This window comes from Lipotes vexillifer, unplaced genomic scaffold (genome assembly GCF_000442215.2).
Source record: "Lipotes vexillifer unplaced genomic scaffold, Lipotes_vexillifer_v1.1 scaffold883, whole genome shotgun sequence".
In the NCBI taxonomy this organism is placed as follows: domain Eukaryota; kingdom Metazoa; phylum Chordata; class Mammalia; order Artiodactyla; family Lipotidae; genus Lipotes; species Lipotes vexillifer.
In genome coordinates, this window is record NW_006789567.1 from 441,344 (window position 1) to 466,984 (window position 25,641).

The 25,641-nt window shown below is 34.7% G+C and overlaps 1 protein-coding gene across 1 annotated transcript in view; it reads right to left on the bottom strand.

Moving 5' to 3' along the window:
- EML5 (EMAP like 5) overlaps positions 1-25,641 on the bottom strand; it is an 80,223-nt gene that overhangs the window by 26,941 nt on the left and 27,641 nt on the right. The window contains exons 12-20 of the mRNA XM_007462736.1: positions 21,624-21,776; positions 20,768-20,899; positions 19,611-19,699; positions 18,642-18,818; positions 16,403-16,604; positions 15,567-15,693; positions 9,162-9,240; positions 7,919-8,048; positions 5,552-5,650 (exon numbers count right to left, since the gene is read on the bottom strand). Of these exons, the coding sequence (XP_007462798.1) occupies positions 5,552-5,650; positions 7,919-8,048; positions 9,162-9,240; positions 15,567-15,693; positions 16,403-16,604; positions 18,642-18,818; positions 19,611-19,699; positions 20,768-20,899; positions 21,624-21,776 (1,188 nt within the window). The remainder of the gene's footprint in view (positions 1-5,551; positions 5,651-7,918; positions 8,049-9,161; positions 9,241-15,566; positions 15,694-16,402; positions 16,605-18,641; positions 18,819-19,610; positions 19,700-20,767; positions 20,900-21,623; positions 21,777-25,641) is intronic.

A 25,641-nucleotide genomic window follows, 5' to 3' on the forward strand; every position in this document is an offset into this window, starting at 1 on the left:
ATTACACTCCTTAACATATATGCACCCAATATAGGAGCACATAAATACGTAAAACAAATACTAACAGACATAAAGGGAGAAACTGACAGGAGTACAATAATAGTAGGAGACCCCACTCACATCAATGGACAGATCTTCCATACAGAAAATCAGTAAGGCAATGGAGATCCTAAATGACACAATAGACCAACTGGATTTAATTGATATTTTTAGGACATTACATCCAAACAGAATACACATTCTTTTCAAGTGCACATGGAACATTCTCTAGGATTGACCACATACTAGGACACAAAACGAGCCTCAACAAATCTGACCACAACAGCATGAAACTAGAAATCAACCACAGAAAGAGAAACGAGAAAAAACGATTACATGGAGACTAAACAACATGCTACTAAAAAACCAATGGATCAATGATGAAATGAAAGAGGAAATTAAAAAATACCTTGAGACAAATGACAATGAAAACACAATCATACACAATCTATGGGATGCAGCAGAAGCAGTTCTTAGAGGGAAGTTCATAGCGATACAGGCCTTCCTCAAAAAACAAGAAAAATCTCAAATAAACAACCTAACCTATCACCTAAAAGAATTAGAAAAAGAACAAACAAAACCTAAGGCCAGCGTAAGGAAGGAAATAATAAAGGTCATGGAGGAAATAAATACAATAGAGATTTTAAAAAACAATTGAAAAAAATCAATAAAACCAAGAGCTGCTTCTTTGAAAGGGTAAGCAAAATCGACAAGCCTCTGGCCAGGCTCACCAAGAAGAAAAGAGAGAGGACCCAAATAAACAAAATAAGAAATGAAAGAGGAAAAATAACAACCAATACTGCAGAAATACAAAGAACCATAAGAGAATACTATGAACAATTATATGCCAACAAGTTGGAAAACCTAGAAGAACAAGTTTCTGCAAACCGAAGTCCAGGACCAGATGCCTTTACTGGGGACTTTTACCAAACATGCAAAGAATTTATACTGATCCTTCTCAATCCCTTCCAAAACACTGAAGAGGAGAGAACACTCCCAAAGCCATTCTATGAAGCTGTCATTGCCCTAATACCAAAACAAGACACAGACAATACCAAAGAGACTTGCCTGGTGGTGCAGTAGTTAAGAATCCACCTGCCAATACAGGGGACACAGGGTCAATCACTGGTCCAGGAAGATCCCACATGCCGTGAAGCAACTAAGCCCGTGTGCCACAACTACTGAGCCTGTGCTCTAGAGCCCGCAAGCCACAACTACTGAAGCCCACATGCCCTAGAACACACGTGACACAACTACTGAGCCCACATGCCACAACTACTGAAGCCAGCGTAACCTAAGGCCCGTGTACTGCAACTACTGAGCCTGTGTTTTGCAACTACTGAAGCCTGCATGCCTGGAGCCCATGCTCTGCAACAAGAGAAGCCACTGCAATGAGAAGTCCGCACACCGCCACAAAGAGTAGGCGCTGCTCACTGCAACTACAGAAAGCCCGCATGCAGCAACCAAGACCCAATGCAGCCAAAAAATAAATTAAAAAATAAATTTAAAAAAAGAGACAATACCAAAAAAGAAAACTACAGGCCAATATCTTTGATGAATATAGATACAAAAATTCTCAACAAAGTATTAGTAAACTGAATCCAACAACACATAAAAAAGATCATAGGCCTTGATCAAGTGGACTCATCCCAGTGTCACAAGGATGGTTCAACATACACAAATCAATCAATATGATACACCATAACAAGAAAAGAAAAGAAAAGAAAAGGAAAGAAAAGAAAAGGAAAGGGAAGGGAGGGGAGGGGAGGGGAGGGAAGGGAAGGGAAGGGAAGGAAAGGAAAGGAAAGGAAAGAAAGGGAAGGGAAGGAAAAGAAAAGAACAGAACTACATGATCACCTCAACAGATGCAGAAAAAGCATTTGATAAAATGCTTTTGGATGCTTCAACATCCATTCATGATAAAAACTCTCACCAAAGTGGGTATAGAGGGAACATATCTCAACATAATAAAAGCTATTTAGGACAAACCCACAGCCAACATAATACTCAATGGTGAAAAGCTGAAAGCCTTCCTGCTAAAATCTGGAAGAAGACAAGGATGCTCACTCTCACCACTTCTATTCAACACAGTATTGGAAGTCTTAGCCACAGCAATCAGACAAGAAAAAGAAATAAAAGGTATCCAAATTGGAAGAGAAGAGGTAAAACTGTCATATGCAGATGACATGATATATATATAAAACCCTAAAGACTCTACACAAAACTACTAGAACTGATAAATGAATTCAGCAAGGTAGCAGGATACAAGATTAACATACAGAAATCTGTTGCATTTCTCACATTAACAACGAAATATCAGAAAGGGAAAGTAAAAACACATAAAAAAATAAATTTATTTATTTATTTATAGCTGCATTGGGTCTTCATCGCTGCGCATGGGGTTGCTCTAGTTGCAGCAAGCGGGAGCTACTCTTTGTTGTGGTGCGCGGGCTTCTCACTGTGGTGGCTTCTCTTGTTGAAGAGCATGGGCTCTAGGCGTGCAGGCTCAGTAGTTGTGGCTCACAGGCTCTAGAGCACAGGCTCAGTAGTTGTACGCATGGGCTTAGTAGCTCTGCGGCATGTGGAGTCTTCCTGGACCAGGGCTTGAACCCATGTCCCCTGCATTGGCAGGTGGATTCTTAACCACTGCGCCACCAGGGAAGCTCACACATTCTCTTTTAAAATCGCATTAAAAAAAAAATACTTAGGAATAAACCTGACAAAGGAGGTGAAAGACTTAATATGCTGAGAACTATAACACACTGATAAAGGAAATTGAAGATGATTTAAAGAACTGAAAGACATACCATGCCCTTGGATTGGAAGAATTAGTATCATTAAAATGGCCATACTACCCAAAGCAATCTACAGATTTAATGTGATCACTATGAAATTACCCATAACATTTTTCACAGAACTAGAATAAATAATCCTAACATTTATGTGTGACCATAAAAGACCTAGAATTGCCAAAGCAATCCTGAGAAAAAAGAACAAAGCAGGAGGCATAACCCTCCCAGACTTCAGACAATGCTACAAAGCTACAGTAATCAAAACAGCATGGTACTGGCACAAAAAACAGACATATGGATCAATGGAACAGAACAGGGAGTGTAGAAATAAACCCACACACCTACAGTCAATTAATCTTAGACAAGGAGACAAGAATATACAATGGAGAAAAGACAGTTTCTTCAGCAAGTGGTGTTGGGAAAGCTGGGCAGCTGCATGTAAATCAATGAAGTCAGAGCACATCCTCACATTATACACAAAAATAAACTCAAAATAGCTTAAAAACTTAAATATAAGACACAATACTGTAAAACTCTTAGAAGAAACCACAGGCAAAACATTCTCTGACATAAATTGTACCAATGTTTTCTTAGGTCAGTTTCCCAAGGCAATAGTAATAAAAGCAAAAATAAACAAATGGGACCTATGCAAACTTATAAGCTTTTGCATAGCAAAGGAAACCATAAATAAAATGAAAAGACAACCTATGGACTGTGAGAAAATATTTGCAAATGATTCGACCAACAGGGCTTAACTTCCAAAATATACAAACAGCTTATACAACTGAATAACAAAAAAATGAACAACCCAATCAAAACTTGGGCAGAAGACCTAAACAGACATTTCTCTAAAGAAGACATACAGATGGCCAACAGGCACATGAAAAGATGCTCAAATCACTAATTATCAGAGAAATGCAAATCAAGACTACAATGAGGTATCACCTGATACTGGTCAGAATGCCTATCATCAAAAAGTCTACCAATAATAAATGCTAGAGAGGATGTGGAGAAAAGGGAACCCTTCTACACTACTGGTGGGAATGTAAATTGGTGCAGCCACTATGGAAAACAGTATGGAGGTTCCTCAAGAAACTAAAAATAGAGTTGCCATATGATGCAGCAATCCCACTCCTGGGCATATATCCAGAGAAAACTCTAATTGGGAAAGATACACGCACCCCAATGTTCACAGTAGCACTATTTACAATAGCCAAGACATGGAAGCAACTTAAATGTCCATCAACAGATGAATGAATAAAGATGTGGTATATATACACAACGGAATACTACTCAGCCATAAAAAAGAATGAAATAATGCCATTTGCAGCAATATGGATGGATCTAGAGATTATCACACTAAGTGAAGTAAGTCAGAAAGAGAAAGACAAATACCATATGATATCACATGTGGAATCTAAAATATGACACAAATGACTCATTTACGAAACAGAAACAGACTCACAGACATAGAGAACAAACTGATGGTTACCAAAGGAGAAAGGGGGTGGGGGAGGGATAAATTAGGAGTTTGGGATTAGCAGATACAAACTACTATATATAAAACAGATAAAAAACAAGGTCCTACTGTACACCACAGGGAACTATATTCAATATCCTGTGATAAACCATAATGGAAAAGAACGTGAAAAGGAATATATACATTTATATATAACTGAATCACTTTGCTGTACACCAGAATCTAACACAACACTGTAAATCACCTATATGTTGATACATAAATAAATAATATATTCAAAGATTAGAATATTTTATATATAACAGGTGAAGTATTGGTCTACTTTCTTTTTAAAAGAAGAAAATTTTACAGAAAGGAAGATTACAAGGGTCTTTGTGGCATAACTGTAGAACTAATTGATCCAGAGAACAAGTTTCTAACTGATCAGTTTAGTAATTTATGAAAAATGGAGATATTAAAAGCATAAATTATCTTATTCAAGAAGAAAAAGACATCTGGAAAGCTGGCTTAGCAATTGAGGCCCACTGAGATCCAATAAACCCAATGATTTTGATAATTTTTACAAATTATACCAGGGTTGTGACGATGTGACTGACCGCGTCTATTATGTAGTAGTCATAGTGATCAATGACTGGTAGATATGTCCTAAAGAGACCTGCTATCCTCTCAACATTTTGCTTGTGGAGTTACAGCCTTCGTTTAAGTTTTCTACAGAGTTGAAAGAAAACAGCAAGATAGGGGATTTCAAAAAAAGTTGGCAAATTAGATCACTGCCAAAGAAAAGGGCAGAAGGGCTCTACTAACATGAAACAGACTCGGCTTCTCTCTCCTTTCTAGATTATGCCCTGCTGAAGCAGATGTGCTCCCCCTCTCAGTCCAGTTACTTCTCGGCTCCTCTTATCTACCATTCTCTCCTCAAATTCTTCTTTTCTGCTTTATACGCTATTGAGTTAAAAACTTTTTGCTCATCAGAAATTTCTGCTACAGGACTAAATCCAACTATTTCAACTACCACAGAATAGCTTCTTCTTAATTCTGAACCATCTGAGCCAACTCAGATAACCCAAGTGAGAGAAAGGTGCCTGGAAGCAAATAATATGGTAAAACTGAGTATCTGCTTTATGTATAAATGCATTTTGAACAATACACAAATATGTTTTAGTTTTTTTCCTAAGATATTAAATTAATTTGAACAAGACAATTACTTAAAATTGTTTCTTTTTAAAATATAGAAACATACCTACTTGGCCAGTTGCCACTATGTTGATAAATTTGGGGTGCTGATTTACAGTGAGGCACAGAATATCATCATTATGTTCCTGATAAAAACTCTGAGTCCCTAGGAAAAAAAGAATTTGAGAATTAAATCTGAAAACTTTAAGGTGAAATAATCAAATGCACTTACACAGAGTAATAAACTGCTGTGTTTAACTTACTTGCTTATTTAACACACATACATGTATATATTTTTTGTGGCCGTGCCGTGCGGCTTGCAGGATCTTAGCTCCCCGACCAGGGATCGAACCTGTGCCCCCTGCAGTGGAAGCACCAAGTCTTAACCACTGGACTGCCAGGGAAGTCCCAACACATATTTTTTGAGCACAACATATACACTTCATCCTAAGGATGGAAACATGACCAAGAAATCCTTAAAGTAACAAACCCTGAAAGGCATAAACCACGTAATACGAGGTTGAAGACATCAAGTGCCACAAGAGAGTTAAAGATCAAAATGCTATGGAAATTTGTAGCAGATTCTTCTTCTTATGAGCAGATGGCACTTCTGGACTGACATGACAGATTGTGTAAATGTGAATGTGAGTGGGGAAGGGCCTTCCAGGGAGAGGGATACTTGAAGCAAAGGTACAAAGGCAGGAAAGTACTGGGTATGCATATAGATGGCTCATTTGGCTGAAGTGTAGGGTAACAAAAAAGAAAAGTAAGATATAGGTTGGGCAGGCAAATTGGAACTAGAATTACAGAGCATTTTGAAAACAAGCCTATTATTAAATTTCATATTTATTCTGTAGTCAGTGGGGAGGTACTGAAGAATCCTGATCAAAGAAGTAATGTGATTACTCTAGCAGTAGTGACAGTGAAGAGACCTTAGCAGACTATGATTGTGCAGGAGGCAGTAAAGGTAGGCTTGTGCAAGTAAAACGGAGGGGTGGGAAATGAGGTCAGGATGGTAGACTGGGTCCAGATGATAGAGTACCATCAATACTAGGTCCTCCGAAAAGCAAAACAAAACCAAAGAAAACATTTAAAAAATGTCATTTAACATATCTAACATTACTTTAAAGCAACTTCTCCAAGTGAAATGGGCTTCATATTTCCCAGGGCTGAGAGTTCAGTTAAAGGAACAAACAAGTAATTATATGTGCTGTTGGCTAAATTAGTAGATCAGCTAATAGGTCAAGACTTCCTAGACTGTAAACATAGCAATGTCTCTCCATAATGATGAGAGGCCAAATAACCAGAACTGGAGCAGGTGCTTAGTCTTCCCTCTGCCGTCTCTCGCTACATCCCATCATTAGAAAGATGATTAATTAAAAATCAGGAAATTAAAAATAAAGAAAATTACAAGTGTAAATATGAAAGTGTATTTATACTTTCATCCCTATGTAATTTGTCTTTTGTTATCGTCCCTATTCTCTTTGAAGGATAAGTGAAGCCTCAAAGAGGATTTTCTTTCTAAGAGGTATTTTTTTTAAATGACCCAAATTATTAAATGGAAAACTGCCATTGATTTGTGTAATACTGATAAATCTTTTTCTTAGGGCAACTAAAACAGAGATATCATATTAATTATTAATACTGACCAGGGGTTGGTGGATTATGACTCACATAATCCACTCTACCTAATTAGAATGAAGCTACCAGAGGAAAAAGCCAGAAATGTTTGGACTAGATAATCTATATTTTTACTTCTAACTTTTAGACTTTTATGAAGTTTACAACTATATGTAATAAAATAGAATTCAAAATTAATACTGAGTATTACTAGTAGAATTATCACATCATTGGTCATCAAATGATGCTCAGAGAACTTTCTTTGCTCTTCAACAATCCAATCAGTTAAAGAGAAATCAGGAAATATTTTCTCATTTTCTTGAATCTAACAAGGTATCATCAGTCAAGTCACCGGCAAGCAGCTTTCTTAGTTAACCTCCTTGGCTTTCCGAGGGCTCAGTGTGAACACTGCCACTCCACCCCGCTCCCTAGCGATCACTCATCCAACGTGCTGCTTTCAGTCACTAACCGTCAAAGACAACCATCCAAACCATCCACTTATGCGTTTAGGTTATGGGGAAATAAAGTCACAAACGGTTTCGCTATAAAACGTGCTTTCAACATACAGTAATCCTTTACTTCTCATCGAGATCTTTGAGCACTTTGCGTATGAAATCCTTTTTTGCTGTGTTAAATGTCTTCAAGACTGTAAATTTGTTACTTAAAATATTACTAGAAAGTTCTACAGTATGAAATATTTATATTCTAGATTCACATATTTTAATTATTTATATTTTTAACAAAGAGTTTTAAGATGCTAAATTAAAAATTCTAAATTTTAAAAAGTGGGGAATGGAGAATCAGGGTTTCCTACCTGTAGCAATGTTGTGCAGAATTCCCACGGATGCAGTGTGATAAATTATATCATCACCATCATTTAAATAATGAACATTATTCCTACAGTCTCTGCCTCGATAGCCAAAAACAAGCTCCAACACAAGGTCCTATAACAATGATAAAACCATTATACAATTCCTCATGTCTAAATGTTCACCATTATTTTGTTATATAGAGTACTGGTGTCTTCAGTCAAAATGGAGGATGCATTTTTGATGTTTTATAAATTTCAAACACAAAATTAACCTAGATATACCTCTCTATGTAACCCGTTTTGGGCAGCTGAAACACACATTCCATACTTTTCTACATAAAGTCAAAAAATGAAAGGAGAACCACAAGGTCATCTGATTCTAAGAATTTTAGTTCTTAAAATTTCATGTGTTAAACATTGAGATACTTCTTGTGTCCAAAAGAAGAATATTTCGATTTGTGTTAAACTGTTAGTCAAAATATTTGATCTGCCTAACTCAGGATAACTTATGTCCAAGTGATGTACTTTCAAGGATCCAGACAGTATATCAGCTTTGTGCACTAAGCAGACTGTCTCTGATAACTCATGTTAAAGTTCTAGCAGATAATTCTGCTACTCCAAGTGTCCATTTTCACTGACCCTGTGAGGCTGAGTGGGGTAGGAAGTACAACAACCACCCTCCCACAGCTTTACGCCTTGTTTTAGACCTCACTTAGCACAGTTTGCTTGTTGCTGCTGATACTGAGATTATGAAATGCCTTTCTTTTTTGCTCAATTATTGTGCAAAGGTTTCTTTGCTTTGAAGCAGAACCTTCATTAAACCCTTCAGTGAATACATCACATGGAGTAAAAGTTCCTGATTTGGTGTAAGCATTAAACCTTTAACTTATAAATTCAAACTGCTAAGTATAAGACACTGCCAAAGTGCCTATGCTTCCATAAACCACAGATCATTTCATACATTTACATTTAGAAGTTCTCTGAGATACAGTTCAATTTAGGGTATTATTCATAGAAAACTAAAAGAAAGACTAATAAAAAAAAGGAACAGAGGATATCAATCCAAGACTCAGATTTGACAGTTAAGCAATCAATTTTTACAACCAAACAAAAAAGAATATTCATCAGTACATTTATTTTCATAAAGAATAATGAAAAGATTTAGATGTTTTCCAAAAGGAAACAAACTAAACCCTGTATACATTTTACGGTACCAATTAACACCGGGGAGTGGGATTTTCCTCACCTCTATGGGTCTCTTTTTCTTGCCGACATTGTTGGTCTGGAGTTTCACTGGCTGTGGCGGGGCCCTGCTCACAGGAGGCCTGAAACAGGGAAGTGGGAAAGAGGAAAGGAACCCATCACTAGGTGCCTTCACTGGGCTTCTCTCACCTGCCCTCCAGAGGCCGATGTCTCTGACACATCTTCACAAAAGTGAACCCAATCTGTGTTTCTCACTAGACTTCACCCTCCTTATCTTGATATCTTCTAAAGCAGAAAGGTGGAAAGAAAATATTAGAACTTCTATTCATTTTTCTTTTAACTTCTTTAGTGTATGTTTCATAAATGTAACTAATATAGCAGCACAAGAACATATAGATGATAAAAATATACAAATGTTAGTTTTACACACTCAAAAACTTCTACATGGTGTACATTATCAACAAAGCCTAGATTACTGCTCTAAAGTAGCTACCTCAGTATCTTGCACATGGCAGGTACTCAATATATTCTTATTGAATTTTGAAAATATTTGTATAAACTTTCCATACTGTTGGCAACATAAGTCATGTGTGAGTTCAAATCTGTACTCTTTACCTGCTCCTCTGTGCCCTTTATCTTCTCTTCTTCTGGAGTCCCCAGTATGGGGTTATGGCATCACCTTCAGTTACTCAAGCAAGACATTTTACAGTTACAAAGCACTGTAAACCATACAACACTCTGTAAAAGGTTATTACTATTGTCTCCAACTCCTTCTCTTCCCTTATTCTCACTATTAACTACATATTTTTCAACTTTACCTACATAGTAGCTCTCAAATCTATCCCTCTCCTTCTCTGTTTCCATCACTAGTTCAGGATCTATTTATAATGAATGTGTCATTAGGTGTATAGAGTTCCCATTTTCTATTATTTAAATGTGGAGACTCTTCCCTAAAAAAAAACCCTTTGTTTAATTTTTTAAAGATCCACACACATCATTTAGTTTAGTTTTAACTCAGAGAGCCGTTATTCAAATGTTTAGTAACCTAAATACTAAATCTAAATCAATCATATATCAACTCCCTCTTTCAAATTTTAATATTAATTTTGTAGCAACTAAATCAGAAAATGATGTAAATTAACTTTCCAGTGGAAAACATTCCAACATTTCTGAATAAATCCATAAAATTAAAGGCATAACAATGTATTTGCATTTTCAAAATGATTTTCAAATTATACATCTATAAAAAGTAAATGAAGTGTTATATCTTGAACATGTAATATAAGAGAAAAGTGTATTTTCATATATAATGTGAAGCGGTATGTAGAAGTATAGAAGCATGACTGGTGACATAAAAGTTAAATGCACTTGCAACACTCTATAAAGAACTTTTCAAATTATCACAAAATTTTTTGGTTTCAAACCTTTTTCATATACTTTTCTGAATATCTGTAAGTAATAAGTATAACTGACTTTATAATATTTAACATTTAAAAGTATTTCTGCTAAAATCATTTTGAAGAATGACAGAAGCTTTGGCTTTTCTTCCAAGTCAATTTTGTTGAACTTTATTCAACGTTATTGTCTGAGAACTTTAATAAATGTATAATTTTTATCTATAAGTCCTGTATAATGGTTAAGCATATTTTAATTTTTGTAAAGATAATTTATATAAGATATATTATTGCTTGAAATTCTACAACTTGGAAAATTATACAAGTTGAATGAATAAAGTTTTAGTAAAGCAGTGACTTATATAGTACGAATCCAATAATTAAGATGTACTCATTTCAGGCATACTGATTTCAAAGGAGAAAAACATGGAAAACTGTGAATAGAGGTAAAGAACACCAAGTAACATAGCTTATTAATGGTAAATATGAAAGATAACAAAGATACAAAATTGGGTCGCATAGAGCATAGCAAAGAGAGAGGATTACCTGGAACCTCTTTCCAGCAGCAGATAAAAAAGGGAAAAGATTACAACACAGATTTGCATTTAAAATAGTAGTACAATATTTCCTGTAATAAAATATGTTTACAAGTTTAATGCAGATAAACTATATTGTATATAGTAAAGGGCTATTGGTTTTGTTTACTGCTATATATAAGAAAAGGCTTAGGCTTAGGGCTACTCCATTCATGGCAGGGAAATCAGAAGAAAGAAGATGAAAAAGAAAAGAATTCAACATGTTCTATGTTGTAAACATTAAAGCTTGCCATTCTTATTTTTCCACAGTGCAATCTGAATTTCAAAAAAAATATTTAAGCTTACTTAATGTTTATTAACTTAAATGGCTGGTAGCACTGGCCCTGCTATTAAGGACTGCCTAAGGAACCTAACTAAGCTCCCCCTCCCCTGACCCAAAAGGGATTCCCAGTCAGCCAGTCTAACCAAGTAGGCAGAGTGAGACTCGGGACCATGCTGGATTTGGGACTTTTCTAGCAAAGGAAGTAACTTAAAAGAAAAAAAATTCCCCTTAACAACATAATGACTGAACAGAACTGGAAGGGATCACAGAAGTTAATCTTATCCATCCTCCCAGTGAAACCAGGAATCGTCTTTACATATCTAGAACATCCCTTCATAGCACTGATGACAAGTGGTCATTTACTAAACTCTGCATGAACACTGCTCGTCACAAGGAGGTCACTCCTACATAAGTCATTCATACCTAAGACAGCAATTATATCTCCACTTTGTTTTCTTTTTTTGAAACTAGTGATTCCCAAAGCGATGAATTATTCTTTGTGTAAAGTGGCCTCCCAACATTCCTTTACCCTCTGTTTCCTTCCAGATCACTGTAAACTGCCAATGTCCCTTTAAAAGGCAGAGATCAGTCCTGAATAAGCCACTCCAGATCTGACGTTAGGTCTGAATGTTTTATTTCTTTTAAAATAGTGTAAGATTATGAGGGCTTTTTTAGAAGTCACATCACAGTCTGGACTCATATCTTTGCACACATCACCTCCTGCTTAAAACAGATAATGAATTCCTGATATCTGCCAAATTAATTAAGGAGTGCCTAATATTTGATGTGTTGTACAATCTGATCTCAAATCTACTTATTCATCCTATCTGCCAGCATTTTTCTACTGGTACCTTTTTTACTTCTAAAACAGACTAGACTTTTCCATACTGTCCTGTTTCAGAAACTGTCTGAAGACATTTTTATCTCACTAAAGGTAGCTACAAAAGCACCCTAAAGTCCCTTCTTGCACATATTTTATTAAACATACAAATATCATTACTGCCCCTATGTGAATGTTTTGAAATTAATGAATACATTAAACAAGCATTAAATGAAGCTAACAGGTTTGTTATCAACTGGAAAAATTTTCACTGATAAATATGTGTGACTAACTGTTTTTATGAGTCTTTGAAATTTAAGGAAAAACTAAAACTATTAGAGTATAGGAGTTTGTGAAAAGTCATTTGTAAAAACACTGATTATAATGAAGACCCTCATAACAACACCCACATATTGTATCTATAAATGCAACTCTTCGGTAGGATTTGTCCTATTTCACTTTCTGGTTCTTTCTCAACAAATGTAGTTCAATGTTTTATAGGGGGGAAAAAAAAAACCTTAAAATACCACAAAGACCAAAATAGAAGAATAAATTTTTGAGTAAAGTATTTTCTTTAATAAAATACTTACCTTACTACTCCCTGCCTTCAAAAGGAGCAAGAGGAAAAAAGTAAGGAGATATACATGAAAACTGATGATGAATAAAATGTAGCAGTTTACTAAACAGATTAAAGATGTCAACAGAATTCTAATGAAATACAAAAAGGCCTAAATTTTATGTCACATTGTTTTGAATATTTTTATTCAAAAATACTGGAAATTTGATTGACAAGTAACTACTTAAAATATATAAGATTAACTATAAAAATATTTATAGAAAAAGAAAAACATAAAATTATTAATGTCATTTAGGAAAAAGACTCCACGAAAGTGTCAACTAAATAAAGTTGTCAAATTGTCATCAGAAATATTTTCCTTTTAAGTGGATATTTGACAAGCATTTGTTTTGTTTAAAAAGTGCTTTGTTTTGTATATGACAATATACTTTATTTAAAACATGAAAACAATTATGTATACAGACCATTTTATCTCCTCACAAAAATTCAAAGCTGATGAAAAGAAATATCTCTTCATTTTTATCTCCTTTGATTCCTGCATTTTATGAAAATGAAGGCTCCTAACTATGAATCACAATAATGACTTCTTCTGCGTTGGCATTTTCAGAAGAATTTAGTAGAGGTGAATTGTAAAATAATTTGAGGACAAAATGCAAAATAAATAAAAAATAATTTTGAGAAAGTTAGCTATAAAAAATGCAAGCTAACAGCAAAGATTACAATTATGACAGTGTCAACCATTCTTTGTGAGCAGTAAAATGTTTCCGTCTATCAGAACTCAGGTCTCTTCAGCAATGAAGAAGTAAATTTAAGTGTTTTACCATGAGAGATGGCCTACAGATTAAAATTAGGTCACATTTTCTGACTTACCAAATTTATCTGATAAGTGATAATATTTTCTTCAAAAAATCAATATAATAAATGAAAAAGATTAATGGGAATGTCTAGAGTTCCTTCTTTCCTATATTACATTTTTCATTACCTGTGAGGTATAATTTCTTTTAGGTAATATTAAGTACTATACTGCAAATATTCTAATTGTGAACATCTATATTTGCATACTGATATGTACTCTTCTGATTAATAAATATATAGGTAGTGTTCATTACTTTGTGGATATTTAATTTCAGTACCAAAAAGAAAAATTGTTAGAGTTCCCTGTTGGTCCAGTGGTTAGGACTTGCCGCTTTCACTGCCGTGGCCCTGGGTTCAATCCCAAGCCATGCGGCGCGGCCTGAAATGAAATGAAATTCAATTCAATAAAAAGGAAGTGTGTCAGTATTAACCAGGTATCTCCTTAGGTTACCCTGTATTTTATTCCAAGGAAGGGGTGGGTGAAGACTTACTACTTAAATTCTTATATACATTATTTCATTTCATGAAGTACTCCATAAATTGGGGATTATAATGCTTATTTTTCCTTTGTGGAAACTGAGGCTCAGAGAGAATGGTTTCTCAAAGTCACACAACTGGCAAATGATAAAAATGAATATTTTAACCCATTTATCTGATTCCAAAAACCATGTTGTTTGTACTATATGACGTAGCCTTCTACCAAGTCATTTCAACCTTGCTCAGCTTTTAAAAAACATACCTCTAGTTTAATAACTTGCCTCTTTATAAGAGATGAATAAACAGATAATCACTGTCTACCCTCTTTCTGTAAAGTGACCCCCCCATTGCTATTATCTGAGGTATACCACCATCAGCAAATGGGGCACCTGGAAGAGGAGCTGTGGAGGCATCATGACCTCAACATTCTACCTAGAATTTCAGTTCAACAGCATCTCTAGTTCTCCCCGCTTCTCCATCAATAACATGTATCTCACCCTTCCAACTTCATTCTTTTCACTGGATATTAAATTCCATAGGTGCAAACTCAAATTCCTCTGCCAATGCTTTCTTTTAATATCATTTCTATCTAGCTGAGCTCCAATGATCTTTAGCACTATCCTCACTAACTATACATTCACTTGAATTTTCCACAAATTCTGTTCACTGTGAATGAATTTCCTTTCATTTTTAGCTTTTCCCTCAAATACTAACTTTTTATAATAACGTTTTCCTCATCACAGCTTTCAGAAGAGGTCACTGCTGTTCCTACCTCCCACTGCTTCTTTGTTCTTCAATGTAGTTTCTGAATAATTTTTCCTTTATCATTTCTTAAAACCTCTTCATTTCTGAAATCCATGCCATTCACTGATTCATATGCCTCTTTATTGCTTTCTATCTTCTCTAATGATTTTAAAAGCATCAGGCTCACAGTTTCGCTCTTTCCTCATAAAACTGCAGTGCACACAGCCTTACTTTTGATTTGCTGATTCTAGACAAAGACCAATAATTCCCATTAGAGACAAGCTATACTTCAACTTGCCTTTTTGGAAAAATTTTAAAATAATGACTTTCTATCCTTGATCAAAAAGGCACATGGATAAAAAGGCCTTTTAAAAATTTAATCATCTCTCTGCTCATGTGCTTCCTAAAACATAATAGGTATTGGATTCAATTTGTATTACTTCTTGAAACCCTATCACATATATTTATAAAAGTTAGCAAATAAGATTCCTTTAATCATATAGACTTTATATGGAGCATCATTCCCTAAGCTACTTGCAAAAGACAGTGTCATTACCAAAAAGTATTTAAGGACAAACATGCTTTCTAAGAGGTGCTGGGAACTGTAAAATGCAAGAGTACCACTGTTACTGAGTTTTTGCAAAAATTCATTCCGTTAAACAATCAATTCAAGTTTTAATACCAATATCTTTTTCTTCATCTAGTTTTAAACTTGATTGTTACCTCTCATCAACTGAGGGTTCTTTTTGTTGCAAATGAGGCTTGATTCCAAACACTGGGCGAATATTTGTTGATAAGGCTCTGATGGTGTAACTGATTTCATTCTCCCTTGTGACATCACTGTCATAGCCTAACATTAAAATATAAGAATTATTCTCTATGTTATAACTGAGGAGCACACTTATGATCTTAAAAATTGGATACAAGGATGTTCAACAATATGAAATAAGTTTAATACACTGTGTTATAATCAAATTATGCAATAACATACAGCCAGTAAAAATGATGTAGAAGAATATTTAATGATAAAGTTCTCAAAGTATTGCTAAGTGATAATAGCAAGCTACAAAAAATAAACTCAATATGATATCATTTTTGTTAAAAAAATATAATGTATATAAATACACATACCCCTATGGGTATACCCCAAATGTTAAACAAAGGTTACCTCCAAGTGGTCAAATTATGGATGCTGTGTTTATTTTTTATTGCAAAACATACTTTCTAATTTTTCTGTAATGAGCTGGTATTACTGGTATATTAGGAAAAAACCAAAATTATTTTAAAGTATGAGGCTCAATGCTATAAATTTATTTTAACAGTACTAATTTAAAGTATGATTATCATTCACTGGTAAATGAAGAACATCTAAGTTATTAGTATATGACAGCCTGTTGTTTTCGATTCACAAAACAAATTCTGTTGTTAAATAGACCGAAAGGACTAAAACCACAATTATTCAAGTATTATTATTACTTATTTAACTTCCACAGTTTAAATCAGTTGTGCTAAATTTTTTCTATGTTTTTGTTAAACTAAAATATTTTAAAATGACATACCCCCATCTTCTTCAGAATCTATATCAGATTCTTCACTATCACAAGGCCTTTTTTCTCGATATCCCTCCATTTCATTTGTCCAAACCATTAAAGACATATCTGTACCTCCTAAGGTAACCAACATGCTGTCATCAAAAGTCCAGCGCACATTTGTGACATGTGTACTATGGGCCACATACCTCTTAAACTTTCCAAATTTTCCCTAAAGGTAAAAAAAAAAAATTCAAAACATCTTTCTGAGAAATTTTATTACTTGAAAACATTGTTATAATTTTGAATTTCTTTCTTAATCTGTGATTGGAAATTAATCATTACAAGGCACCTTGTAAAAAAAAAAAAAGAGAAAATACTGAAACTTACTAAAATAAAAAATAACAATTCCCAAACCTGACGAGGACAGGATAAAACTAGTAGTTTTGCCCATTGCTAGTGCTATGGGCATAACTTTCTTGGAAATCAACTTGGCATTCTACATTGAAAAGCATGAAAATGCTGACCTTTGTCTCACCAATCCCTCTTTAAGAGATCTATGCTAAGACATTTTCTGTGCAAAAAATAGTTGCCACAGTATTTACTTATAGCAGTGAAACATTTTAAATACCTTAAATATTCAATAGAGCAATAGTTAATTACGGTGGATATCTTTGGAATAGTACATATCTGTTAGAACAATAGCTATGCAGACATATTGTTGGAAACAGACACAATAACTGGGAAAATCAGTATATAAATGCCTATGTACATAGAGCATGGCCATATTAACAAAAAGTAATTAGCAAACATTTCGGTATATACCCAAGTAAATATCTTTCATCGTAGTTCATTAGTGTTTTTGTTTATAAGCAGATGTTACACATAGGAATGTATTTTTCTTGTAAATATGAAGAAAAATCCAAGTTATAGATACTGGCAACTTTTAAATCTAAACACTAGCATTACCAAATTTCATAAGTAAATTTCAGATCAACATATCATAAGCAGGTTTTAGATGGACATCTTTTCAAGGGTGTTAAAATAAGAAATGTCTTAAATATACAAAACACAGTGATAGCTAAATCAGTGAATTCTTTGGAAATGAAGACTCTTAATAAAAATTAGCTGAAATAGAAGGTGAATCTGTCATCAAAACACTGTAAGAAGGTAGCTTCCCTAAGATTTTGTGGTTCTTGCTACAGTAAGGTGAAGAAGGAATCTGCAGACCAATATCCTAGAACGTATTTTTAAGGTTCCTATACCATCTAGAATATTGAGAATGACGTTTTTGACTAATAAATGTTCTATTGGAACACATTCTTATACAGAAGGTATTACTACTTAAGTGTATCTAAAACAAGGATTTGTGAAATATTTTCTTGGGTGCCTGAGTTTTTTACGGGAATTTTTAAACTTGTGTTTTCATTTTGATGCTGATCTAAAAATATTCATATGAGCAGTTAATTAAGACCACCATGTACTGAATATCATGATTTCAGTGCCATATTTCAAATTTATATTTATGTTCATGTTGGTGCTAGATTACAACATATATCTGAATTTGGGACAATTAAGAAATAAATGCATCTATACTTGATGTATGAATTTTATTTTTGTGCTAAGAGAAAGCCTAATGTTTCCCGGTGGTTTGAATAAAGGAAAGCAATAAAAGAATTTAGTCATCACACAGCACACAGTAGCATGGGCATGCACATTCCAAAGAATCTCTACAGTTTGGTTTTAGGAAAATAACATCACTCATTCACATTAAACCAAAGTTATTTTGACTTTATAGGTAGTGTCATTTATAGTATTTTGTATTTAATTTGTTAGAACATTTTAAATGTTAAAGTTGTAAATATCAAAAGTTTATATTTCCTGTTAATGGTATATATTTAATCAAAAGAATACTAAAATTATTTAATATTAGGGCTAAAAGAATGTTTCTTCTAAAAGGGCTATGGATACTCCTCAATACTGAGAAACTGTACAATATAATATATAACTTAAGGCACAGGATCATAAATTATACTACTACTTCATAAATTATAATACTACTATTATCTATAGATAATACTTTTTATCTATAGATAAAAGCTATAAATATGATGTCAAGAATAGGAAACGTAATTCTGAACCTTTCATATTACAACATTACATATTCCATGTGTAATATTCATATTACAAAAAGAAATGCTATGAAAGGGCATTACTTTAACCATTTTTATAATTATAATCATTAGGAGAATTAAAGAAAAACACATACTTTAGCAGGATATCTAAATAACTTCACAAATCCCAAATCATCCCCAGTAGCTAGGACTGTTTTGTCACTGGTGAGGCAAGAGGCAGTTACATCTGTGACTTCTCCAATTACTGGCCAAATTCCCTCACAACATAAACCAAGCACACTTGTCCATGATGCCCAACCAATTTTTTCTACCTAAAAAAGAAAAAAAAATGCTCTAAGCTTATAACGTCAAACCCTAAAAAATTAACAACAAAAAATCTGAATATTTTTCTTTGTAATTATATATGTCACAAATAAAATTAAAATTTTAATAAAAACAGTTAAACAAATTATTAGCTGTCTTGGTTTTGTAGCTTCCTAAGTCCACTAGTTCCTACAGAAAAATTTTAACATAACATTATTCAAGATGTATTTATTATATATCCACTGTGTATTCTAGATGTGGAATGTACAGTGATAAATATAAGACTTTTTCTGCTTTTAGAATAATCAAGAAATTTATTCTTACACTTCATGTCGAAACTTCTACTAATAGTTTATAAGCATATTTTCCAATTAATCATTACTGGAAATTAAGAATTTTACTTACAGTCCCTCTCCTTATTAAGCTACTTTCACGTTACATTTGTTTAGCTTCTATTCCTTGGCCATGTCAAAAAATTTTGCTAATATGTCAGCCACAAAACCAAACACATTTTTTTCTTTTTTTTCCCCCTCAAACAGGAATTTGCCAATAAGCATCTTAGGCACATGGGTTCCAAAAGATTTGACAGACATGCAGTACCCCAATCTTAGATGGCATGTCTTTTACATGCTATTGCATGCTCCTTATTCTTTGAGGAAAGTAATTAGAGAAGAGCTAGACATACAAGCAAGCAATTTATTTCTTTTCTTAATATAGAATCTCTTCCTTTACCTAGATAGGCATCAGATTTCTAACAACTTTTAGTCATATCAACATTACAAGCACTACTATCTTCCTACCTCTCCACTGGGGATGGTTTGTTTTTTCCCTCTGGGAGCTTCAAAGAATAACTGTTCTTTAGCACCAGTGTTGACCTGTAAAAGCTTTCCTTAAAAAAAAATTTAAAAATATACACATATATAAAATATAAATACATATACAGTTAGTATGATATTTAACTTTTATGGGAAAAATTAAGCTTAAACATAAAAACCATTTTCCTCTGCAGTCAACCATATATATAATAACGTAATTAAACTCACAAATGGCTTAATTTGTGTGTGTGTGTGTGTGTGTGTGTGTGTGTGTATATGTGAACTATTTCTGTTGTTATACATCCCAATCAATATGGGTTATGTAATTGGTAGTGCCTTTGCATATTCCTACTCGTAAAAATCCTAGAAATAAAATTTGAAACCTTTTTTAGAGTATTTTGTTAAACTACATTTGGAAAAACTTTAATTTACAATACGAGATTTATATAGGTGAGTATCTGAAACAAAAATTCCTAAAATGGAGCATTTAAAATATTTAGCATTTATCTAAATTATTAAACACTGCCATATGCCACGCATTCTGCTAAAAAACAGATACTCATTAAATTCTGTATGTTATACAACTATGACAATTTTAGGGAATGTATTTTATTGAATGCTGGGAAAATTACATTAAAACTGGGAGTTCCCTGGTGGTCTAGTGGTTAGGATTCCAGGCTTTCACTGCTGTGGCCTGGGTTCAATCCCTGGTTGGGGAATTGAGATCCCGCAAGCCGTGGGGCGAGTCCAAAAAAAAAGCAGGGGCAAATACTGTTATTAAAAAAAAAAATCCTCATTAACATAACTATTTTCCAAAATTTCAGTTACTATTTATATCAAGCTTATCTGACAAAACCAGGACAAATGACTAAAAAAAATTTGTATAATATTTAAATTACTTTACAAATTAAAGAATTTATCACTTACTGTACTATCATCTGAATTACATTAGAAGTATTGAAAAGTCTAAACTCACAGCATTCATCTTTAGGTGTGAAATAAAGTAGTGGAAATCATTTTGAGAATAACGTTTGTTTTTCACAATGCTTTTGAACTCATCTGTTGCATTACTTGTTTCTCTAAAATAGCTATACTAAGTCAAATGAAACTTTTATCAAATAGTAAGTTATTTAGAGTCTTACCTCTAACATCCCAATCAATATGGGTTATGTAACTGGTAGCGCCTTTGCATGTTCCTACTCGTTTACTACTCATTACGTTGTATATATCTATAAAGCTATCATGTGATGCTACAGCAAGATATTTCCCAGAACCTGTAATAGAAACATATTTGCTTGAAATTTTCTACCCTTAGAAATATTTTTTACATTCTACAACTAGAGTCAATTTTCTTAATTTTTTTTGGAGGAACTCTTAGGTGTTTCCTAAGTTATAACAAGACATATGAGTCAAACGACAAATGGTAACATTTTCATGTATATTATAATTAACACAATGAAATAAAATTTTAATGTAGTGAGGTAGTTCAGTGGAAAGAAAATATCAAAAATTATATACAAAGTAATTTTCATATTCTTTGCATGTAACCGGAAAAAAAAAGAAAATCTCTAAATTTAGAAAAAATATAAGTAAGCCAACATAAGTAAATTTTGCCTTAACATTAGTAATCCTGTATTATCGTAGGTTTTGACATTGGTAATGAATATATGGAAATTGAAGAAGCAAAATTCATGTAATTTCAAAAGCATTAAGAATATAATGAAAACAGTTATCCAATCTGTCTTATATTATAAATGAGGAAAATGAAGCTCAAAAAAATGCCTTGGCCCAAGTCACACAGAAAATTTAGGGACAGAATTGGCACTAAGCCAGATATTTTGCCACTGATCTAATATAGGGCTTTTACCTCTCACTATACTGCCTCTTCTAGTAAAAAACTAAAATTCTGAGATAAAATAACAGTTAATAAAAATCACACATTGATACATTCATTGCCATACTCGTTAATAATCAAGTATGATTTCAATGAAATCTTACCTGGTGAAAATCGAATATCTGAAATAATGTCTTTTCTGTGGTGAAAAGATACAAGATCCTCCAGAGTATCTGCATTTGCCATTAAGAAACTTCCATCATTGAGACCTACAGCTAAAGCTTTACCATCAGGAGAAAAACAGCAACATCTCCCACCTAAAAGAGAAAGAGAGCATGTATCAGGTAATTTTCTTTTATTAAAAAAAAAGTATATGCTTAAGGAAACTTTAATTTCAAAGAGGATCCCTATATTTATTATGGCTTCTAATCAATATTAGAAAGAAATAAAGATGCAGATAATAAAGTTTTCTATTGAGATCAATGGTATGGCATTCCAAGCATGAGTTAATACAAACCATTTCCTTTTCTGAATGTAACAAAAGTGAGTACTGATATTTACCTTAAAAGGAATTAAGCTGATGAAAAGAATGAGAGATGACTAACATAAAAAGTCAATGATATATGTGGAAATGTTGTTGTTCGGGGAGTTTGCTACCTTAGTAGTTTCCGTCCAACAAAACAGAAATTTAAGAAATAAGGTCATCTTTATAAAAATGCTTTCAAATTAAAAAAAAAATCTGACAATAGGCAATTATCGGTTTAAGCTCGGAATATCTATACATGTTTCAAAACTATACATGAAGAAATAGTGATGTTAATATTATTAATTAAAAAAAATAAGGGTGAATGCTGTATTGGCAAACACAAAAAATGGGCTTAACTTGACGGCAAGGGATGTAGCAGGCATATTCAAAGCCCTAAGGCTTTTGAAGTCTTGGATAAAGTTTGGAGTGGGAGGGATAGGGTACACCTGTTACAGAATGAAAAGTTATAGAATGAACTGAGAATAAGCAGTCATGTAATTATCAAGCATACATTAGAAATCTAGGATGTGATTTCTGATACTTAAGAGCCAAGAGATGATGGTGACCTGAAGCAGGGTAGCAGCAGTGGAGGTAGTGAGAAATGGTAGGATTTGTATATATTTTGAAGAAAGAGATGGCAGGACCTTGACCAACTGGGAGTAAAGTAGGAAAAAGAGAAAAGTAGAGGCTATTTTTTCGTTTGATTGATGATGTCGTTTGCTGAGATGGGAAAAACTAGGGGAGGTACAAGTGTTTGTTTTTGTACCTGTTACGAATGCCTATGAGAAATTCAAATGAAGACATCAAGGAGCCAGTTTGATACATTAATACTTCTCTGGAGTTCAAGGGAAAAGATATATACAGACTAGAGATATACATAAGGGAGGTAGTAGCACACAGATAGCAGTTATAGCCATGAAACTGGAGAAGGCCTGATATTAATTTATTGCCTCTCAGCTCCAAATCCACCCTCCTTTTTCCTGCTATATGATTACTGGAGCAGGACCCTATGGACATTTTTCCATTGCCAGTTGACTTGGTTTTGGCCCGTAGAGGGTGCTGGAGGGTTCCTGCAAGGCCAAAGAAGAAGGAAGGGACTTTTCTTCCTTCTGTTGTGCTGTAACCAGTGGATCAATTAGCGGACAGAAACTGGGGGAATAGGGGGGTTTCTCTGCCATCATAGCAGATCTCCTAGATCAGCCCTCCGGCAAGTTTCTTTTCCACTGGCAGGTTGTATGTTCCTGAGGCACCTACGCCCTCTCCAAAGAGATCTGAATCTCAGCCTGGGGGAAGAGGGGAGGGTCCACCCTGTAAGTTCATTCCTTGATCACCATCCACTAGCCCTATGGGTGGTAGCTGCTTTCTGCATCTGCTACTTCTATACCCCTTAGAATCCTCTTTCACACCTTTTAGTGGTTAAACACCGTTCATTAGCTAACACTCCATATTAAATTTTCCCTGTTCAAATTACTGGGGTGGTTTCTGTCTCTGATTGATACAGAACTGGTACTGATGTGGTCACAGGAGACAGACCATTAAAGATGGGATTTGCAGAACTGGTTTAGTCATGCCTTTCTTTGGGCTTGAGCATAGTGCTGAGCCCTTGCCAATGGGAAATGGATGCTAGCAATCCAAGGTATGCACTGGCATAACAATTAACGAAGCTATCTCCTGTGGTTGATTGTGAAGTATCCACTGAAGCTGAGTGCCCTGGGAGTCCAAGCGGCTGCTGCCCTTGACCATTACAACAATAATGGTGACCACAAGTTCTGTGTTTGTACAAAAGATTATACTGAATACACAGAGCATTTACAGAAACAAGTTTGTACAAAAGATTACACTGAATACACAGAGCATTTACAGAAAGAAGTAAAAAGCGCAAGTTCTCTAAACTCTCAGCACGAGTCATGGTCTGAGTAGAGAACTTTCAAGACAAACCTAGAAGAATTTCTGACAGGGCTGATATTGAATATTTACAATGTCAATTGAATTCACACACTCACCAAGTTTTCTTGTGTGTAAGTTAGGCCGCTGATTGGGAAGAGAACCCTTAACTGTGGAGTGGGAGCATCTGGCTGGAGTCAGACAAAACTGAGAATCTTGAACTTCTGAGTTATTTGGAGTTTCACTGGCCAATGCAAATAGCTTCCTCTCCAGTGTCTGAGAAAACTCACCTTCTGAAACAGATGCCTTGCAGAGGATGCTTAACCTTCTGAAGAACCATCACAATCATTCCTTTGCTGTCACTAGACCCCCTAACTTGGATCAAATCTCAGCATGCCCTAAGGCAGAGGTTGGCAAACTTCTTAAAGGACCAGAGAGTAAATATTTTCAGCTTTTCAGACTACTCAACTCTGCTACTGTAGTGCAACAGCAGACCTAGACAACACATGAAAGAATGAGCATGGCTGTGTTCTGATAAAACCTGATTTATAAAATCAGGAGGTGGGCTGGAGTTGATGTATGGGCTGACCTCTGATATACAGGAAGAAATCCAAAACCCTAGGGAGGTAAGAATGTTGGAGGAGATTGTTCACATGCAAACTGCATACCCTCCCATCAATTACATCCCGTGAAAAAGTCTAGAAAATAGTCCCTTCATGAAAGCATTGAGAAATACATTAATTAAGGGCAGCACCTGCATCACTGAAAAGCTCTGTGACTGTCCTCCCATAAAGGTCAGGAATGGGAAATGTCACCATTAATATGGGCTCCCTGATTCAAAAGATAATCCTGGAGAAGCAGAGGTCAAGCAGCAGCACTTAACCAACAAAAATAAGGTAGATTCTTTTATCAAAAAGGGCAGCAGGGATGTACTAATAATCAGAATGTGCTGGCCTGTGGAGATTTCTGTTGGTGGCTAATTAATCTCGGTGTCTCCAGGAACGAAATAAGTAACTTACTAGATTAGTGTTTGATCTATGAGTAGGAAAAACTCCAGACCTGGTGGCTAAAACACCTGACTTAAATCACCACAATGGAGAGTCACAGTTTCTCAACCAGTTTTCAGACCTAAGCCAATTCATATACTCAGAGCCCCCTGATTGAAGGAGGGCCAAGTTCCAATGAGGAAGAACCCTGTCGCACTGTCACAAATGTATAACATAAATCTTTCTCCAAGGATCTGTGGCCGCTTAGTACAATGACTGTGAACTGAAGGAAAGAAAAGATCCAAACTTTCAGGAATTACTGGACATGGGCTCTGAACTGACACTAGTTCTTAAGAACACTAAAAGCTGCTGTTGTACAAGCAGTAAAAGTGGGGCCTTATGGTGATCATGTGATAGATGGAAGCTAAGTCCAATTATGAATCATAGTGGACCCAGGTGGTCTGTGGACCCCACCCAATTACTGAATTTGAATAGATATACTTGGTAACTTGTAGAATGCTCTACAGCTGGCTCTGTGATCCATGGGGTAAGGGTCATTACAACAGGAAGAACTAAGTACAAACCCCTGGAAATTCCTCTCTACTAAGACAACCAGAAACAAAACCATAAGCCTGAGAATTGTAAAAATCAGTGACATTACCAAGGACGTGAAATATGCAGGGGTAAGAATACCTATCACATCATCTTTGCTTGTTTGGTCTGTGCTGAAATAAGATGGATTTTAGCTAATAACTCTGGATAATAAATTTAATCAGGTTATGATTC